The sequence below is a fragment of the Amphibalanus amphitrite genome, unplaced genomic scaffold (genome assembly GCF_019059575.1).
Source record: "Amphibalanus amphitrite isolate SeventyFive unplaced genomic scaffold, NRLGWU_Aamphi_draft 000061F_arrow, whole genome shotgun sequence".
Lineage (NCBI taxonomy): Eukaryota > Metazoa > Arthropoda > Thecostraca > Balanomorpha > Balanidae > Amphibalanus > Amphibalanus amphitrite.
The window spans coordinates 188,905-206,651 of record NW_024881557.1 but is presented as its reverse complement, the minus strand read 5'-3'; the positions used below and the strand labels follow the sequence as shown (position 1 = coordinate 206,651).

The following is a 17,747-nucleotide window of genomic DNA, read 5'->3' as shown; positions in this document are numbered from 1 at the left end:
TGTCAGTGGCGTCATTCGTGACGTACACGATAGCGTTAAACTTTCAGCCGCCATGGGAAAGCCCACCTTCCACGGAAGGATCCGCGGGGTGGACGGAGCGAGACAAGGCTGCTACACTGCTTTACGTCATCCGTCTAACTAATGACCCGCTAGAAACGGTGAAACGAGATTCATTATTCAACAGCACTCGTAACGGCTCCGTCGGGTGCCATTTCATTCAGCATCACCTCAGAGCAGACCCATGCTTCAATCAGCAATGACAGCCTTTAGCCCTCCACGCTACCTCCCGCTCCCATGTCCGGGATATTATCCTGTACTCGCCAGCTTTCAGGAGCGGTCGGTCGGCGGCCTCGGTCGCCGCGCGTCGTCCACCGGTCATTAGGGGAGCTCAGGAGCCGGATGACGGCGTAAGCTGAACGCCTGTCACTTAGTGGCCGCTAATAGCATGTGTAAACACGGCTCCACCGCTGGGTCAGAGCAGAACGCAGAAGCGGGGTGACTGGCCGGCCATGCGTGCAGGTTTACGGGTAAACGAGTCGGTTTCTGCACGAAATCAGACCAATTCCTGGAACAGCACGTATACAGCGGTTGAATGTTTCATACGGGGCCTGTGCTGCGCGAGATTAACATGTAACGCGGTAACACGGAACTGACAGGCGCCTTTGCATTATTGCTTTCTGACTCGAAAGTCCAAATCCCAGGAAAGCTGATCCCTAAAAAATAAAACTTAGCACGGAAGCAGCATTTGTAAATGCACCGGTGCTCGGGAAATCGGCCTGCAGAGACGATTTTGTTTGGGCCTACTAGCCAAACTTTTCTTCACTGTCCGATTCTCTCCCGACCCCTCCCTGTCCACTGGGGGAGACAGGACGGAACCGGGCGACACGCAGCTAACGTATGGCTCACCGGAACGTATAAATCGCGCTGCAGTCTACAACTGAGGGAGCGCTTCAGCCATTCGTCTTTGGCCCGGCACGCAGCCTGCGGTGGCGTGCATCGGCAAACCACTGACGTGGTGGGATTTAGTGAAAGGAAACTGCAGGGTAGATCGGTTACGATAGAAGTTGAACGCGGGTTGCTCGTGATAGAGCATTGAGATCTGAGCTCACTTTGCACACCGTTGATATGTTTAAGAGGGCTTCAGGGCACACCGACTGCTGAAATTATTTTTTCCTTACTCCATTGCACACCGAACCTTCTTACAATAAAACAACACGTAGAATGAAGTACAATGCATGAAAAAACTTTATCTAGCTCAGGCATAGCAACATCGCAAAATTTCAGATTTCATCACCGCAATGGCAGACACGGCTGTCCCACTGACACTCCGATCGGTAAGAGGTGCTCCCCGTTGGCTGCTCGCGAGGGCGGGGTCCATCCGGGTGGGGGTGGAATGCCACCATCGAGTGGCCGCAACGTGCCTGAGAATTTCGACAACGAGCGCGCCGGCCGGCGAGTGGCCACTCGGCGACCTGTTCAATATTCAAAGTGGAGTACTCGGGACGCGGATTCAGTACTGTCCACCAGTGACTGCGGGCCGGGCGGACCAGTCTGCCCGACCGCAGGAGAAACTGGCCCACTCTCTGTTTGAGTAAGGCTGGGAGATTGGGAGCCGTCAGACCACAGCTCATAGGGCGTTGCTTTACGGCATGAAAGGCAATCTGAAGCGACCAGGCGAAGAGCAATTCTGCTGTAAGTCAGGCTTTGAGCGCGAATTTGTTAGAGCTGTGGGTAAAACCAAGAGAGAAATTCTAAGCACGCTGTACGAGGCGTGTCCTAATCCCTAGATCCCGGCATGAGTTATATCCGGTCAAATTAAAGGCACAAGTGATCTTCAGGTGTTGCGATGGTCTCGTTTTGGAGAGCACAACCACACACCTCTAATCGTTCTATCTTCAAGTTTCTGAACAGGTGAAACATATCAAAATGAGATCTTATTACCTAGACCATTAAAAATATCAAATCATTGTCATGGTAGGATAAAACGCAGAATGATAATTGTCTAAAAATCGTGAGCATTCACAAGATTTATTGTGTCCTTAAAATAACAGGCTGACAACAATGTGACAACAGGGCTAGTCATAAAAACAGCCGAGCATGATTTAGTTCGGGCTATTTCCGGCACGGTCGCTCTCACAGCTTGGTCTAGCGGCTCGGCCATTTAGATGTTCGAGCTACAGAAGCGCTGCATCTGGTTAATGGCAACAGGACAGGCGTGGAAGACTATACAAGAGACACTGAAGACGGTACGGTAGTCTATGGCACCGCTACAAGTTACAACACTAGCTGACAATGGTTAAGGCCGTGCGAAGCGACGTTAAATGCAGATATCGCAGAAGCTTATCTCACACTTCATCTTGAGGTGGACCCGAATAATTGACGTCATGCTTTCGGGCATTACCAAACAAATAAGTATAGGAAACCGGCGTACGAAGACTTTGGTGCGAACATTCTGACAACGTTGAAATCAAACTATAAAGGAACACAGGTAGAGTGTTTCAAAGAAGTTGACAGGTGCTCTTCATTAAATTTCGAATGAAGCACACTTCCCGTTTCATTTCTCACAGCTGAGCTCAAAGTATCTTTCAACATTAATCGGTCATCGTTTCATCCCTCGATAGATACCAACGCACAAATTACATCAATGCTGACCGCCGTTGCAGCTTGCAATGCGCACCACCAGACCTTCTCAAACCCCGCTCGCTCTCTCGGAGCCACCTTCGGCCCCTTATGGTCACTCTCCCTCCTCCGCGCACTAGTGCCGGACGACGGCGGGCCGCGCGCTGCGGACCTCGCAGACGCTCACCTCCATGTACGAGGCGTCCGAGCTCTGGGTCATATCGCAATCGCTGACAGAGCGGCGCATCGGACGCACCCGAACAGCCATGTCTGGCACGGAAAATTCGTCATTCCAGCGGACTCGCCGGGAAGCGACACTCTTGTGGCCTGCGAACAGAGAAGGGATGGGTCAGATGGATGAGTGTAGCAAGGCGTGATATAAGACAACACAAAAACGCATTGTAGAAGATCCATCTCAGTTTTCTGATTTTATAGCTCATTATATCAGACATACGCTTCTACCTAATTCAAAAAGCTTTCTAAAAGAAAAACAAGAAATTTCCGTACATCACTCCGCAGAAAGTAGTGCAGTACTGAACATAACAACTGATGGAGAGGCTCGTAAAAAACGCACGGCGGGTGTTCAAACAGTTGGAAGCTGCCAGTTCCCCTCATTCAAACAAAATCACAGTGCCCACAACGCCTCCCCATTATCAGGTAGCGGCCCTCGCGACTGGTCATCCCTAGTGAGGCTGTCCGCTGCGACCAGCCGATGACAAAATATCCATCACCTTACCTGTGTGTTTGACGGCAATAACCGGAGACGGGCTGGGCAGGAACCTCCCGGCCTTGCGGTTCTCAGCCGTGTTCTTACGAACCAGTTTGTTCCACGCTGTCTTGTCCTGCGGGGCATGAGAAAGACAACGATTTACATAACCGTCCGGATACGCCAGATTTGAAGAGACATTTGTGTGATTCAAGTACATCATACGATGAAAAGCGCAGTGGTCAACATACAGATACAGCACAAAATATGGTTAGGTGGACCTCACGAACATAGAACTACGCCTCATAAAATTGATAACCAAAGATGTGAAAGAAAAAAACAGCCAGGTGACAGAACATAGTTCACCAAGCTACACGCTGTCGATAACATTCCGTTGTTGCCCCTGGCCGTATCTCGAGGTGAAACCAATCAGCAGCCACGCAGGACCAATTTATCAGCCACTTGACCAGGCCTCGCTGGTTCGAACCACCGTTCGGCAGTGAAAACAACCCCTCTCCTCTCACCCCTCCACGAGACGGCACCGGGGCGACACTGGACATTCAGTATCCCGAGTCCGAGCCCGGCGCCAGAGCCATGGTCCGGCCCCAGAGTCCTCAGTCGGTCCCTGGCCGGGGATCGACACTGTGGCGTCGACGGCGTCGGGGCGGGACGGGAGGCGTGACTATGACCGCCGCCGCCGACTACCGACCGTTCCCCACGCTGATGAGATCAGCTAATCGAATCCGACTTGCCGACCGGCCGACCGCCGCGCCCGTCGGGGACGGTGACGGCGGGTCTGCCAACGCCCCCGTCGAGGGCATGAGTATCGGGCGTGTCCATCCGCTGCTTTTAGTCGGAACATAAATTGGCACAGTGGATAGGACGTAGAGGTAAGACACAACGTCACTGACCTATCAACCCCAAACAACGTCACCACTCGTAACCGAGCCGTCAGGATCACCACAGTCGGACATGACCCACTCAACCGATTACCAAAATGAGCCGTCTAGTGCTGGTGTATGAGTCGACACGTCGATGTGCCGACCTCCACACAGAAGTGCCATCTCCGCAGATCTAGTACGAGTACTTCTCTCACAATGGCGGACCGTCCCCCAGGAGCTGTATTTACTAGCGAGGCGCCAGCGTGGAGGCGCTGCGCAATACCTTCACTGGTTCCCGGAGTCGGGTCGGTCGCAGCCGCCGGCGAGTTCAGACCGGGCGGCGGCCAACGCCTCTTTTGACGCCACGGCCCGGCTCAGCTGCCGGCAGGAGCTCAGTCTGATTGATTTTCATACCGATATTGGTATTCATAGCGTTCTCCGGTCAGAACTCACGGGGCTTTTCCTTCAAACATTTCCTGGCAAACCTTTCGGCGATGGGTGATGCAAGGATTCCGCAGTTCAAACGTATCTTGTAAGCCCCCGAGCCAGTCTGGCAAGTTACAACTAACCAACTCCTCCGTTTCCACCACCCAGCTCCAGCACCCGAACGGAGCATTTCAGCTCAACCGGAGCCGTAGAAAGCGGATAAAACTCTATGAGCAAGCAGCGTCTTCTGGCTGTCGAGTCTCTGCGGCGCTCGAAACCCTTCCGACAACATCCGTCTCCTCGGATCACGCAGCGCACAAATACCAGTCTTAGAGACCCGTCGTTCGTCTTCATGTTTTCATGTCTACTCGTCTAGAGGCCCGCCTTTCGTTTTCACGGACCAGAGACGTGTTTACCCGTCTTGAGATCCGTCGCTTGTTTTTATACTCTCATGTCGACCCGTCTGAAGGTCCGTCGTTCGCCTTCATATCTTTACGTCTACTTATCTACAGAGGTCCGTTGCTCGTCTTTATGTCGTCACGTCCACTCGTCTCGAGGTCCGTGACGACCGGTCGCGACAGCTCCGTCCCCGGGTCCCCACGCACCGGCGGCCAGCGGCGCCGGCTAATGAGACGCGCTGCTAATAGCCCGCCAGCACGCACAACGGCGACAGGGAGGGGGCGACTCGCAGATGGCCGCCCGTGCATGACCCCTTGTCATGAGCCGTGTCACGACCTGTGTCAAGCTGTGTGACACAGACTATGTCATGAGCTGTGTCGTGAGCTTTGTCATGAGTTCTCTCATGAAGTTTGTCAGGCGCCATGAGGTGTGTCATGTCAGGTGTCACGAACTATCACATGGTGACACCTACAACATGCACTGTCACGATTCTGTCATGAGCTGACACCAACTGCATTATCAGCTGGGGCATTCCACGATAGATCGTACCAGGCCCGTCACCCTCATCTCTCAGATTTTAATGAAAATCGGTCCTAGGGGTAATCATAGGCCCCAAAGACGCCTGGCAAAATATCAGACTTCTCAGATCAAAACTTTTTGAGTTATATTGCATTACATTTTTTAACTTCGGTTTGTAACGGTGAGTTTGATGGCCTATAACTCAAGAACGGGTTAAGCAACCAACAAACAGTAAACAGCACTAAGCTTGCGATGAATCAAAAATTAATATTACTATTTAAAAATTCCAAAGAAAGTTTTTCATTGTTAGGCAAAAGCCTTAATCTTTTTTCATTTGCCTCTAATGACTTTTGGGACCAAAATTTTTCACATTTTCATTTTTTCAAAATAAACTTCATGTCATTGCAAGTCGACATGCAAAAAATTAGAAAGGTGTTCTTTCTATAAGTTCCTCATTTTCCCGGAAACAAAATGGGTTTCGGAGGGGTTGATACGACCCCAGCACGCCGTTTCGCTTCTAATAGAGCTAGAGCCTCGCGGAAAAAACGAGCGTGTGTGCCGTTACAAGTCGCAGCGATTGGTACCCGATTTTAAGGTCTCAGGTTAACCGGTAGCGTCTGAGGTCAGGTCACGTGACTGAAATTACGGGTTCGGTTTTTAGTAAATAACCTCGCAAAAAATGGCCGCAGAGCCGCGATTTTGGCATCATTGTGCTCGCCTAGCTCAGGTGCATCGAATGGTATACTTTTTGCTAGGATGAGGTCAACTTAAGTAGTTGACCTCGGGTCAAGGTCAGGTCAGAGCCCCTCAGGTCACGAAGCTGGGCAAAGGGTATCATATGGCATATCATTCGATTCGGAAGGTCTTCCCGAGTCCATTGGTGGCTTTCCCGACCCTCTTGCTCCATTTGATCGGGAGTTATTGACGAAAAACTCGTACGACCCTAGTGACGTCATAAATGACGTCACGCAAGGTTAACAATGCAAAAGTAAAGCATTGAACTTTGCAAGGAGTGCATGAAATCACGATACCATGTACGTGGGATAGTTTTAGATCATTCTCGGCGCCAAAATAACAGTTTTTTATATTTCCCCATTGATTTATAACAGTGATGTCACGTGACCGACCTGACCTCATGTAACCTTGAAAAATTCCCAGATATACAAGTTGTGAGACCTCTGGAGGACACCATGTATGCGTCCTGTAACTTTCATCTCGGACAGCTATGGTCATTGGCGTCCAAAACAATGTCAGAACCAAACAGCCTTTTTCACCCTCGCGCTTATAGGAAAGAGGGTTGGATGAACCCTCTTTTCACTTTTTTCAGATGACTCAGACTTCAACTGAAATTTCAGTAACCCGTGATGTCACTAGGCAGCTTTACCACGCCATTTGTAAGCTCCCCTCCCGAAATCACTATTCGAAACCTTTATCGTGACGTAATATAAATACATTTATAGAAAGAACACCTTCCTAATTTTTTGCATACTTCTTAACAATGAGCCAAATATTTTTTGAAAGAAATAAAAATTCAAAAAAATTTGGTCCCAAGGTCCAAAAAATACAAATGAAAGAAAATTCGATATGTCATATATCAAAAATAGCGCATTTTTCAAAATTTCAAAAATACATATTAATCTCTGTTTCATTGCAAGTTCAATGTTATATAACATTTGGCATTTGAATAATCGGTCTTAGAGTTACAGCCCGCCAAACTTAGCGCTGCAAAGCAAGCTCCAAAAAATGTTTTACACCATAACTCAAAAAATACTTACCTGATAAGCCTGAAATTGCTACAGGTGGATTCAGAGCCCCTTATTACCCCAGAGACCAATTCTCGTCAAATTCCGAGAGATGAGGGTGTCAAATTGGAAAAAAGTGGTACGATCTATCGTGGAATGCCCCAGCTGTGTCACGATCTGTCCTGTCAGATGCGTCGCAAAACTCACTAGTCGACAGTCGTGTTAGGGAATGTCACGATCTACGTCACGGATTATCGTCTCATTAGTCGTGACACGCAGAGACACGGGCTCTGCCAGGACAGGGTACACCGTGCCAGGAGTGGCGGTGCCGCGCGCGACGGAGTGGTTCTCACCCGCCGCCAGGGACCGTTGTAGCACTGCCCGGCGAAGGCAGCACGATAAATAACAACCGAGCGAGCGCCGGCGCTCGGTTCCGAGTCACACAAATCAACGGTATCGTGGATACGACGGACAGACAGCGGTGAGCAATAGCGCCGCTCATTTTCGTGTGCCGTTACTATTTATTTCATGACGCTGTTTGCGTCAGACCACAAAAATATCGTGACATGTGCCTTCATTCGTAAAATTTAGAGCGCGGGTTACGTGTACGCTTTTTTCAAATAAATGATGTCATTCATTGGATGGCAGCGACCGTGTAACAAAGCACAGTGGTCAGTGAGTCGTCCTCGCTTCGCGTCAACAAAAGACACCCACTGGATCACTACGGGGTTTAGACTCTGACATTTTAATTTGTTCAGTCCATGTCCACAGTCGACGCTGCAATAATTTGGTCGCTAATGGGGGACGACAGATAGAATGACGTGCATAAGACGAGGCGCAAAGACTTTGCGACTACCGTTATAACTAAGTACTCATGGACTCGTGAGCAGTGATGCTACCGGTCCAGTCATCCCCCCATCCACCCTTAAACACCCCACGTTGTCTGTCTCCTCTCTCTCTCTCTCTCTCTCTCTCTCTCTCTCTCTCTCTCTCTCTCTCTCTCTCTCTCTCTCTCTCTCTCTCTCTCCCCGACAGAGGTGGTGTCGTCGCCGTCAGCGGCGCGGCGCGGCGGTCACGCGCCGTCGCCGGACGCGCTGAGCTGGTCGACGCGGCGCTGCTGACCTGGCCCGACACGCTACCGTGCGACAGTGCGCCGGCCGGCCCTAATACGCAAACAAGCACCGATCGCAGCGGCATCAGCGGTCCGGGCGGTACGGGCCCACGCCCACGGTCAGACAACAGGATAACAGGGGAATAGAGATGGGCGTTCTATGGAATAAACGCCGAATTACCGTCGAGGGATCTCTGAAAACATTTTTTGAGCGAGTGAGTTAATTGACCATCGTAAGCCGCAGACCACCACGAATAAAGGGCGATCGTTAAATAATTATGACTGGAAATAATAAAGAAGGTGCTGCAGGAATTAACTGAAAGAAGTGCGGTTACAACCAACTAACAGCTACTGGCATTTTCAGATGAGTAGCAAAAATGGCTCCGATTAACTAAAAATAGCACAATGAACACCATGCATTAAACTCGCTACGTCAATGCAGTGTAGCTTTATTTCATTATTTATATAATCAATCTAACATCACCCTTTTAGAAGCCCACGAACTGCGCTCGCAGTTAGAGCTAATCTCGCTGCTCACAAGTTTTCGACCGCGAGTTGAACAAAGAAGACGCGACTCTGGACGGCCGCCACCAGTGGCGGATCCAAGGGGGGGGGGGTCACATGGGTCATGGCCCCCCCCTTGAGGCCCGGGGGCCCAAAGACCTGCCAGGGGCACCACCGGCCTATCAGGGGTATCACAGTCCTGACAGGGGCACCACAGGACCGCCAGGGGCACCACAGGCCTAGCAGGGACACCACGGGCCTGGTGCCCCTGGGCCCTGACAGGACTGTAACGCCCCTGACAAGCCTGAAGTGTCCCCGGCAGGCACGTGGTGCCCCTGACAGGCCTGAGGCGCCCCTGCAAGGCCGGTGGTGCCCCTGGCAGGCCTGTGGTGTCCATGGCAGGCCTGTGGTGCCCTTGCTAGGCCTCTGGTGCCCCTGACAAGCTTGTAATGCCCCTGGAAGGACTGTGGTGCCCCTGGGCCCTGACAAGCCTGAGGTGCCCCTGACAGGCCAGTGGTGCCCTTGCTAGGCCTGTGGTGCCCCTGGCAGGCCTCTGGTGCCCCTGACAGGCTTGCGGTGCCCTTGGAAGGACTGTGGTGTCCCTGGGCCCTGACAAGCCTGAGGTGCCCCTGACAGGCCCGTGGTGCCCTTGTTAGGCCTGTGGTGCCCCTGGCCGACCTCTGGTGCCCTTGCTAGGCCGCTGGTGCCCCTGGCAGGCCTCTGGTGCCCTTGCTAGGCCGCTGGTACCCCTGCGCCCGGAGAGGACTGGTGCCCCTGAAAAGTCTGAAGTGCCCCTCGGCAGGCCCGTGGTGCCCCTGACAGGCCCAAGGTGCCCCTGCGAGGCCGGTGGTGCCCCTGGCAGACCTCTGGTGCCCCTGGCAGGTCTGTGGTGCCCCTGGCAGGTCTGTGGCGCCCCTGGCAGACCTGTGTTGACTGGTGCCCCTGCTAGGTCGCTGGTGCCCCTCACAGACCTGTGGTGCCCCTGGGCCTTGACAAGCATGAGATGCCTGGCTATGACAGGCTCGTGGTGCCCCTGATAGACCAGTGGTGCCCTTGCTAGGCCTGTAGTGCCCCTGGCAGGCCTCTGGCGCCCCTGCTACCCCTGCGCCCGGAGAGGACTATGGTGCCCCTGAAAAGCCTGAAGTGCCTCTCGACAGGCCCGTGGTGCCCCTGGGCCCTGACAGGCCCAAGTTACCCCTGCGAGGTCGGTGGTGCTCCTGGCAGGCCTCTGGTGCCCCTGGCAGGTCTGTGGTGCCCCTGGCAGGCCTGTGTTGACTGGTGCCCCTGCTAGGCCGCTGGTGCCCCTCACAGGCCTGCGGTGCCCCTGGAAGGACTGTGGTGCCCCTGCCCCTAGGGGTGCTCATGGGCCCAACAGGCCCGTTGTGCCCCTGACAGGCCTGTCGTGTATACTTGCTAGACCTGTGGTGCCCCTGCTTCCTGGCAGGCCTGTGGTGCCCCTGGCGGGCCTGTGGCGCCCCTACAAGGCCGTATGTGCCCCTGACAGGTTTGTGGTGTCCCTGTAAGGACTTTGGTGCCCCTGACAAGCCTGAAGTGTCAAGGACAGACCCTTTAGACGCCAGGGTCAAGTTCGTCGGACTGACAACGATTTGCTTACCTGATAACGTTCCTGGTAAGTACTCACTACTCAGCGTCCACAACATATATACACATAGCACATTCATATATACTTGCTTACAATTGGTAAATGTGGTTGTGGCTAAGAGTTAAGATACTGACTAAAAATAAAAAATAAAAAGAAAAAAAAACTGAAAATGGGGGCACCACCAAAATGAAGTGGACGTAATCCGTTGAGTTTTTAATTTTGGGTATAGGTAGGGGCACCACTTCGATCCATGACCCTCCCCTTGGAGTTTTCCTGGATCCGCCCCTGGCCGCCACCCGTCATTGAACGGCCAAGAGTGACCCGAGCCGGCCGATCACAAGAGGCCGTCCGCAGTTGGAGACTCTAATGGAATGAAACGAGGACTGCCCCGGCCAGTTCGGTCCGTCGCAGAACGACGCGGGACGGGGCATCGCGGCCCGGCGCTAAAGAGCTAGCGATACTTGGGGAAGGGGAGCGTCCTGACTGCATTGATCACTGGTGAAGAGAGATTTGACCTTCCCAAATTCGGACCGCGGGTTGATCCCCTCAAACTCAGCCTACTGATCTGATCTTCCCGAGCACGGATCGCTCGGTACAGGGTCGTTGGAGTTCAAAGGCTAGTGTTGTGAACTCTGCACTGTGATTGAGGTAAACAGTCCGCGGCACCAGTGTCACCGGCCGCGTCCAATCAGACAAATGGCGTTGATCCCGTCAGACTGAGCAGTAATGATGTTTGTACCCGTCACCCACACGGTACAATCAGCCTATGGGTGTCTGTGACACAGAATCAGGGCCGCTTCCAGTCTGATTGACAGGTGCGCAGCAACTGATGCTTAGTCAATTCGCCATATGAAATGTCGTCGCTTCAAATTTGAACTTACAGCTTAAAGATATTAAAAAATGAATTGACTGTGTCGGCGGTTGCTGTGGTATCGAATGTGACTGTCGTGTGTGAGTCAGGCATTGCAGCGTGCCCTGTGAGCCCGCCGCGGCGTCGGCGAACAATGGGGCCGGGTCGTCTTCTTCACTTGACACCCGCCGCTGAGTGATGGCCGCCGCCGCGACGGGCTGGTGTGGGGTGAGTGTGCCGGCCAGCCAGTCCTGCTCTGGCTGGCCGGCCGTGCGGTCCATATATACAGTCTACACGTGGTTGTTCCCGCTTTACTTTCTACAAGCTATTTCGGCCTTACACCAGAGTGAAGACGTCATGACGACGACAGCTTCCACGTCAGAGACGGTGCTGACGTCAGTGACAGGGCCGGTGATGTCAGTCACCTGGCCGGCAGCAGCGGCGGCTGCCAGTCACCTCAGCAGTAGCGGCGCCCCCAGCCAGTCGCCTGGCCGTCAGCGGCCGGCGGCCCCAGTCGTTTTGCCGCCATTACCCTTCGACGTCCGTCTAATCCCCGAGTATGACGGCAGCACCGACGTCGTGGAGTGGTTTGGCCGGACGGAGATGCTGTGTCGGCTGCGTGGTGTGCCGGTGGAGTCAGTGCTGCCGCTGCGGCTCTCGGGCGGTGCGTTCGCTGTTTGGTCACAGCTGCCCGCCCACAGCCAGTCCTCGCTGGTGGCCGTCCGCGGCGCACTGTATGCAGCCTTCGCCCTTGACCAGCACGCAGCGTACGAAGCCTTCTCAGCACGGCGGCTGAGGCCGGGGGAGTCAGCTGACGTGTTTCTGGCCGACCTGCGGCGGTTGGCGGCCCTGTTCGGCGGACTGCCAGAGCGCGCGCTGACCTGCGCGTTCGTCGCGGGGCTGCCGGACGACGTCCGCCAGACCATTCGCGCCGGCTCCAAGGCTGAGGGACTGGACCTGACTACCATCGTGGTTCGCGCTCGAGCCATTCTCAGCAGTGAGCGAGTCTCAGCGGCGGCAGTGCAGCAACGGGCCGTGGCACCGTCCCCCGACCAGCGTCCTGCCTCGCCGCGTAGTCGGCCTCGGCGCCCTCCGCGCCGCATGCGCTGCTGGGCTTGCGGGGAGCTCGGTCACATCGCGGCGAGGTGCCAGCAGCGATCGGGAAACGGAACCGGGGAGGACGGGTCAGCACCGCCGTCCTCTCCTGCGCAGCACTGAGCGGTGCGCTGCCCATCACGCGGCTGAGGGTGGAAGGCCGCGAGTGCAGCGTCCTGATTGACACCGGCAGCACAGAGAACATCATTTACGCTCCCCTCTGTACGCAGTGGAGACCGCGGCAGGTGCGCGTGACCACCATCAGTGGGGGTCAGCTGGAGTGCTGCGGTGTTGGCGCCGTGGTCGTGGAGGCGCCGACGGGCCACCGCGGCACACTCGAGACGGTGGTGGTGGAGAAGCGGCCTCTGGGAGTGGATATGGTCCTCGGGATCGCAGGCGTCTCTGCACTGGGTGGCGTGACCGTGCTCTCCCCATCTGAGGTCCGCTTTTGTGGAGCGGTGTGCAGTGAGCCACTGGGCGTGGATGCGCCGGACTTCCGTGTGTGCTTTGACTCGGCGGAGCGGAGATGGACCGTGGCCTGGAAATGGCGTGACGGCGAAGGTCCCGAGTGCCTGACGAACACTGTCGCCCAGTATACAGTGCCGTCAGCCGCACGCCGTGAATATGACGCGGAATTGGACGCATGGATCGCACAGGGCTGGCTAGTGCCGTACGATGAGGACCGCCATGGGGCGGCGAAGGGGCTGGTGCCGCTGATGGCTGTGCAGCAGAGCAACAAGGCCAAAGTGCGCCCGGTAATGGATTACCGCGAGCTGAACGGTTTTGTATCGGCTCACACAGCCGATGCTGATGTGTGTGCGGATCAGCTCCGGAAGTGGCGCCGTCATGGCGCAAACGTGGCGGTGATAGACCTAAAGCGCGCCTACCTGCAAGTGCATGTAGAGGAGCGGCTCTGGCCGTACCAGACTGTGATGGTTCGAGGCCAGAGGTTTTGCCTGACACGCTTAGGTTTTGGCCTTAATACAGCCCCTCAGATAATGAAGGCCGTTGTGAGGTCCGTGCTGGAGCAGGACCCGGACGTACAGCGTGCCGTCCTTCCGTATGTGGACGATCTTCTGGTAAACGAAGACGTGCTGAGCGCAGACAGTGTGGTGGCGCACTTCGAGAAGTTCGGGCTGAACTGCAAGCCCCCAGAGCGGGCAGCCAGCGGAGCTCGGCTGCTGGGCCTGCGCGTCCAGGCAGAGGGCGGCAAACTGCAGTGGACTCGGGACAACGCGGTGGGAGCGCCGCCGGCACCTGTCACGCGCCGTGCCGTGTTCTCGTGGTGTGGGCGGCTGGTGGCACACCTGCCCGTGTGTGGATGGCTCAGGCCTGCGGTGGCCTGGCTCAAACGGCGTGTGAACCAGATGACTAGGGCGTGGGATGACGTCACCGATGACGCAGCGCTGCGTGCTCAGCTGGACTATGTTGCAGGCCGCTTGAATGGTGACGACCCAGCCCGCGGCACGTGGTGCGTTGAGGGTGACGCCATGGCTGTTTGGACCGACGCCAGCTCCCTGGCCACCGGAGTCGTGCTGGAGTCAGCGGACGGTGACGTCATCGAGGACGCGTGCTGGCTAAGACATAATGAGGCCACGCACATCAACATGGCCGAGCTGGACGCCGCCATCCGAGGCGTCAACCTGGCTGTCGCCTGGGGAGCGCGGACAATCGATCTCCGCACCGACTCGGCCACTGTTCATCGCTGGCTTGATGACGCCATCAGCGGCCGCGCGCGCCTCAGAACAAAGGCGCACGGTGAGCTGTTGATTCGGCGACGTGTGGGGATCATCTGTCAGCTGGTCGGTGAGCTGCGGCTACGACTGTCGGTGACGCTCGTGCGGTCGGCTGAGAACCGAGCTGACGCACTGACGCGAGTCCCCAAAGACTGGCTTCGTAACGTGAGTGTGACTCGAGAGTGCGAGTCTCCATCGCCCGGAGTCAGTGCGGCGGTCGTCTCCGAGCCGCCGCCTCTGGCCGGTGCCGCCGCTGGGCGTGCCGACGGCGGTACGGCGGACGAGCTCCGTGCAGCCGTGTGCCAGTCACACGATCGGGCCGGCCACCCCGGTGTCCGTCGGACATTGTACTTTGCCCGCCGTGATGTGTCGCGTGACGTCACCCGGGCTATGGCTCGTGCGGTGGTGGAGAACTGTGACGCGTGCCGCTCGATTGACCCGGCCCCGGTGCGGTGGAGACATGGCTCGCTCGGCATGTCTGTCCCGTGGCAGCGCATATCCATCGACGTCACCCATCACCGCGGACAGAACTACCTCACCGTCATTGACTGTGGGCCATCGCGCTTCTGCGTATGGCGCTCGCTGCGTCGCGCCAACGCCATCGAGATTGTTGGCCACCTAGAGCAGCTATTTCTCGAGCGCGGAGCCCCTGAGGAGATCCTGACAGACAATGACACGGTGTTCCGAGGCCGTCATATGGCTGTGCTCGCGGCGCGGTGGAGAGTGGCTCTCAGATTCCGAGCTGTCCACGAGCCAGGCGGGAATGGTGTGGTGGAGCGGTGCCATCGGACAATCAAAGTCATCGCCGCGAGGCGCCAGTGTACCGTGGCCGAAGCGGTTCACATTTACAACGTGACCCCGCGCGATGGAGTGACGGCAGAGTCCGCCCCGGCATCCGGGGTGTATCAGTACACCGTGCGGGATTGTATTCGGTCCGCGCCGTCTGACACCGCTGAAGCTAGCGAGCGGCACTCACTCGTGTCTGACGACCGGTGTCGTGTTAGGCCGCCGCTATCTGACGCCACGGAGGCTGTGGGGTCACCCCCACTTGTATCTGACGGGGCGCGTCTCAGAGTGGGGGACAGGGTGTGGGTGCGCCGACGTGGGACACGCTGCACAGATATGTCACGGCGCGGGACGGTGACGGGCTTGGTGTCGCGACAGGTAGTCGAGGTCGATGGGGTCCCATGGCACGTCAGAAACGTTCGTCACCGATGTGACCAGCAGGACAGCGACGGGGACAGTGACAGTGTCGATGACGGCGACGGGGACAGTGACAGTGTCGATGACGGGCCGCCATTGTACGTGGACTGTCACTGGGAGGCAACCGAGGACGGCGCTGACGCGGTTGTAGACAATGGAACGACCGTGCGTGCTGTGCCTGAGACACTGCAGCACGCCACAGAGCAGACGGGGACTGAGCCCCCTGCAGCCGAGCCGGCTGTGGCTGAGCCTCCTGCAGCCGAGCCGGCTCAGGTCGAGCCGGTGCTGCTGCGGCGGAGCGCCCGCCTGCAGAGTCGGATGATCCGTTAGTGGTGCGTACTGCAGTGTGGTCCACTGAAAATGTACTAGTATGATTCTTGAGTATCAGGTGGGAGTGTGTCGGCGGTTGCTGTGGTATCGAATGTGACTGTCGTGTGTGAGTCAGGCATTGCAGCGTGCCCTGTGAGCCCGCCGCGGCGTCGGCGAACAATGGGGCCGGGTCGTCTTCTTCACTTGACACCCGCCGCTGAGTGATGGCCGCCGCCGCGACGGGCTGGTGTGGGGTGAGTGTGCCGGCCAGCCAGTCCTGCTCTGGCTGGCCGGCCGTGCGGTCCATATATACAGTCTACACGTGGTTGTTCCCGCTTTACTTTCTACATTGACTTAGCCAAGAAGCTTCATACCATTCTCTGCACAATACATGCAAGCAACGTGGCAACTATTCAATCCACTTCCCTAAAGCCGTCCCCGGTGCGGAACTGGCACTACCCGTCAGTCGTGGACCGGAGTGGGCGGGCGGAGAGGCACTCGCCACTCACCATGACCAGATTTCCCGATGTCTTGTAGGACACCTTGGGCAGTGACGATGCTGGCGGCTGGTTCTCCTGGTCGGCGGCCGAGCGGGACACCTGAAATGAACGACAAGGGACGGTCACTGGTCAGTGGTGGGCTGCAGACAGGTTTAGCAGAGCTGCAGATACCAACAACGGGGGACGGTCAATGTTGGGGTGGGGACGGGTTTACCAGAGCTGCAGACACCTGTGACAGACAACAGCGGGGGACGGTCGGTGGTGGGTTGCGAACCGGTTAGAAACGAAGCTGCGGGCGGGTCAGCAGGGGGCAAAGAGCGCTGTCAAAAGTCAGTGAGTGGGGAGAGCTGTGGACGAGTCAGAGACAGAGCTGCTGACTGGTTGAGGACGGAGCTGCCGACCGGTCAGAACTCAGAAGGAGACTGGAGAGGCTCAGGCTGGTGAAAGGTCAGTATCGAGGAGGGGGGGGGGCACGGACGGGTGACAGACGGAGCTATTAACGGATTACAGAGGAGCTGCAGGCCACGAAGTCACCGTTTCAATGGACGAATCTTCTGTTTCTGGTGCATTAGATAGATAACGGTCCGGTCTGGCCAGTTGCAGATAGTTTAAAAGTTCGCAATGCTTTCAGCTGATAGCAGAACTCAGCGAGACGGCAGGAATGACGTCATCAGTCGATCGTCCACCTATCATGGTCGTCTGAGGGTCAAAAACCCCAGTTGTGTATGAAACACCAATGGTTCAGCCATAGTCAGCTTGGGATAACGGGCTTCACAAGTGATCCTACGATAGTGCCTCAATCCTCCAAGTAACGTAGGGCAAGAACGTAGGAAACTCCAAGTAACGTAAAGAACTCCAAGTAACGTAGGAAAAGCAAAATATAATACGCACATATTTTCGTAACTCAGTAGCATGCACGCCTTGGCTCTATTTGAAACTCCGCTAACCATTGACACCCACATTCTCCCAAGCATGTCCTCAGTGCCCTCGGCGTCACCAACCGACTTTGACACAACCCGTGAAGACTGCCCGTGACGGGACACGGTTACAGCGCCTCAGATCACGCCGACAGCCGAGCAGTGCCCGTGCTGCTCTCTTCACGGCCGGCTGGTTCGTCAGAGAAGCTGTCCGGCTCAGGGACGGGATTCGGTCGTCACCCGGAGTCGGCGACAGGTCATCCGGAGGTCACGGGGGGCGACTGGCGACAGCCGGTGACCGCAGATGTGCTGAACGGTGGACGGAGGAGAGGAGAGGAGAGGAGAGGGGAGAAAAGGAGAGGAGAGGAGATAAGAGAGAGAGAGAGAGAGAGAGAGAGAGAGAGAGAGAGAGAGGGAGGGAGGGAGGGAGAGAGGGAGAGAGAGAGAGAGAGAGAGAGAGAGAGAGAGAGAGAGAGAGAGAGAGAGAGAGAGAGAGAGAGAGAGAGAGAGAGAGAGAGGAGAAAAGTAGGCGGCGGGGTTATCGACGGATAGTGGACAGCGAGGGAAGAGCGAACGGTAGGAAAGAACACGGGAGTGAGAACAGAGAGAAGATGGTAGTGTGGGCGC

The 17,747-nt window shown here is 56.0% G+C and overlaps 1 protein-coding gene across 5 annotated transcripts in view; it reads right to left on the bottom strand.

Moving 5' to 3' along the window:
- Positions 1-2,014: 2,014 nt before the first annotated feature.
- LOC122378506 (endochitinase A-like) overlaps positions 2,015-17,747 on the bottom strand; it is a 27,060-nt gene continuing 11,327 nt past the window's right edge. For all 5 annotated transcript variants that reach the window (XM_043359617.1, XM_043359619.1, XM_043359618.1 and 2 more), the window contains 3 exons: positions 16,213-16,302; positions 3,356-3,461; positions 2,015-2,946 (listed from right to left, as the gene is read on the bottom strand). In XM_043359617.1, the coding sequence (XP_043215552.1) occupies positions 2,756-2,946; positions 3,356-3,461; positions 16,213-16,302 (387 nt within the window). In that variant the 3' untranslated portion in view covers positions 2,015-2,755. The remainder of the gene's footprint in view (positions 2,947-3,355; positions 3,462-16,212; positions 16,303-17,747) is intronic.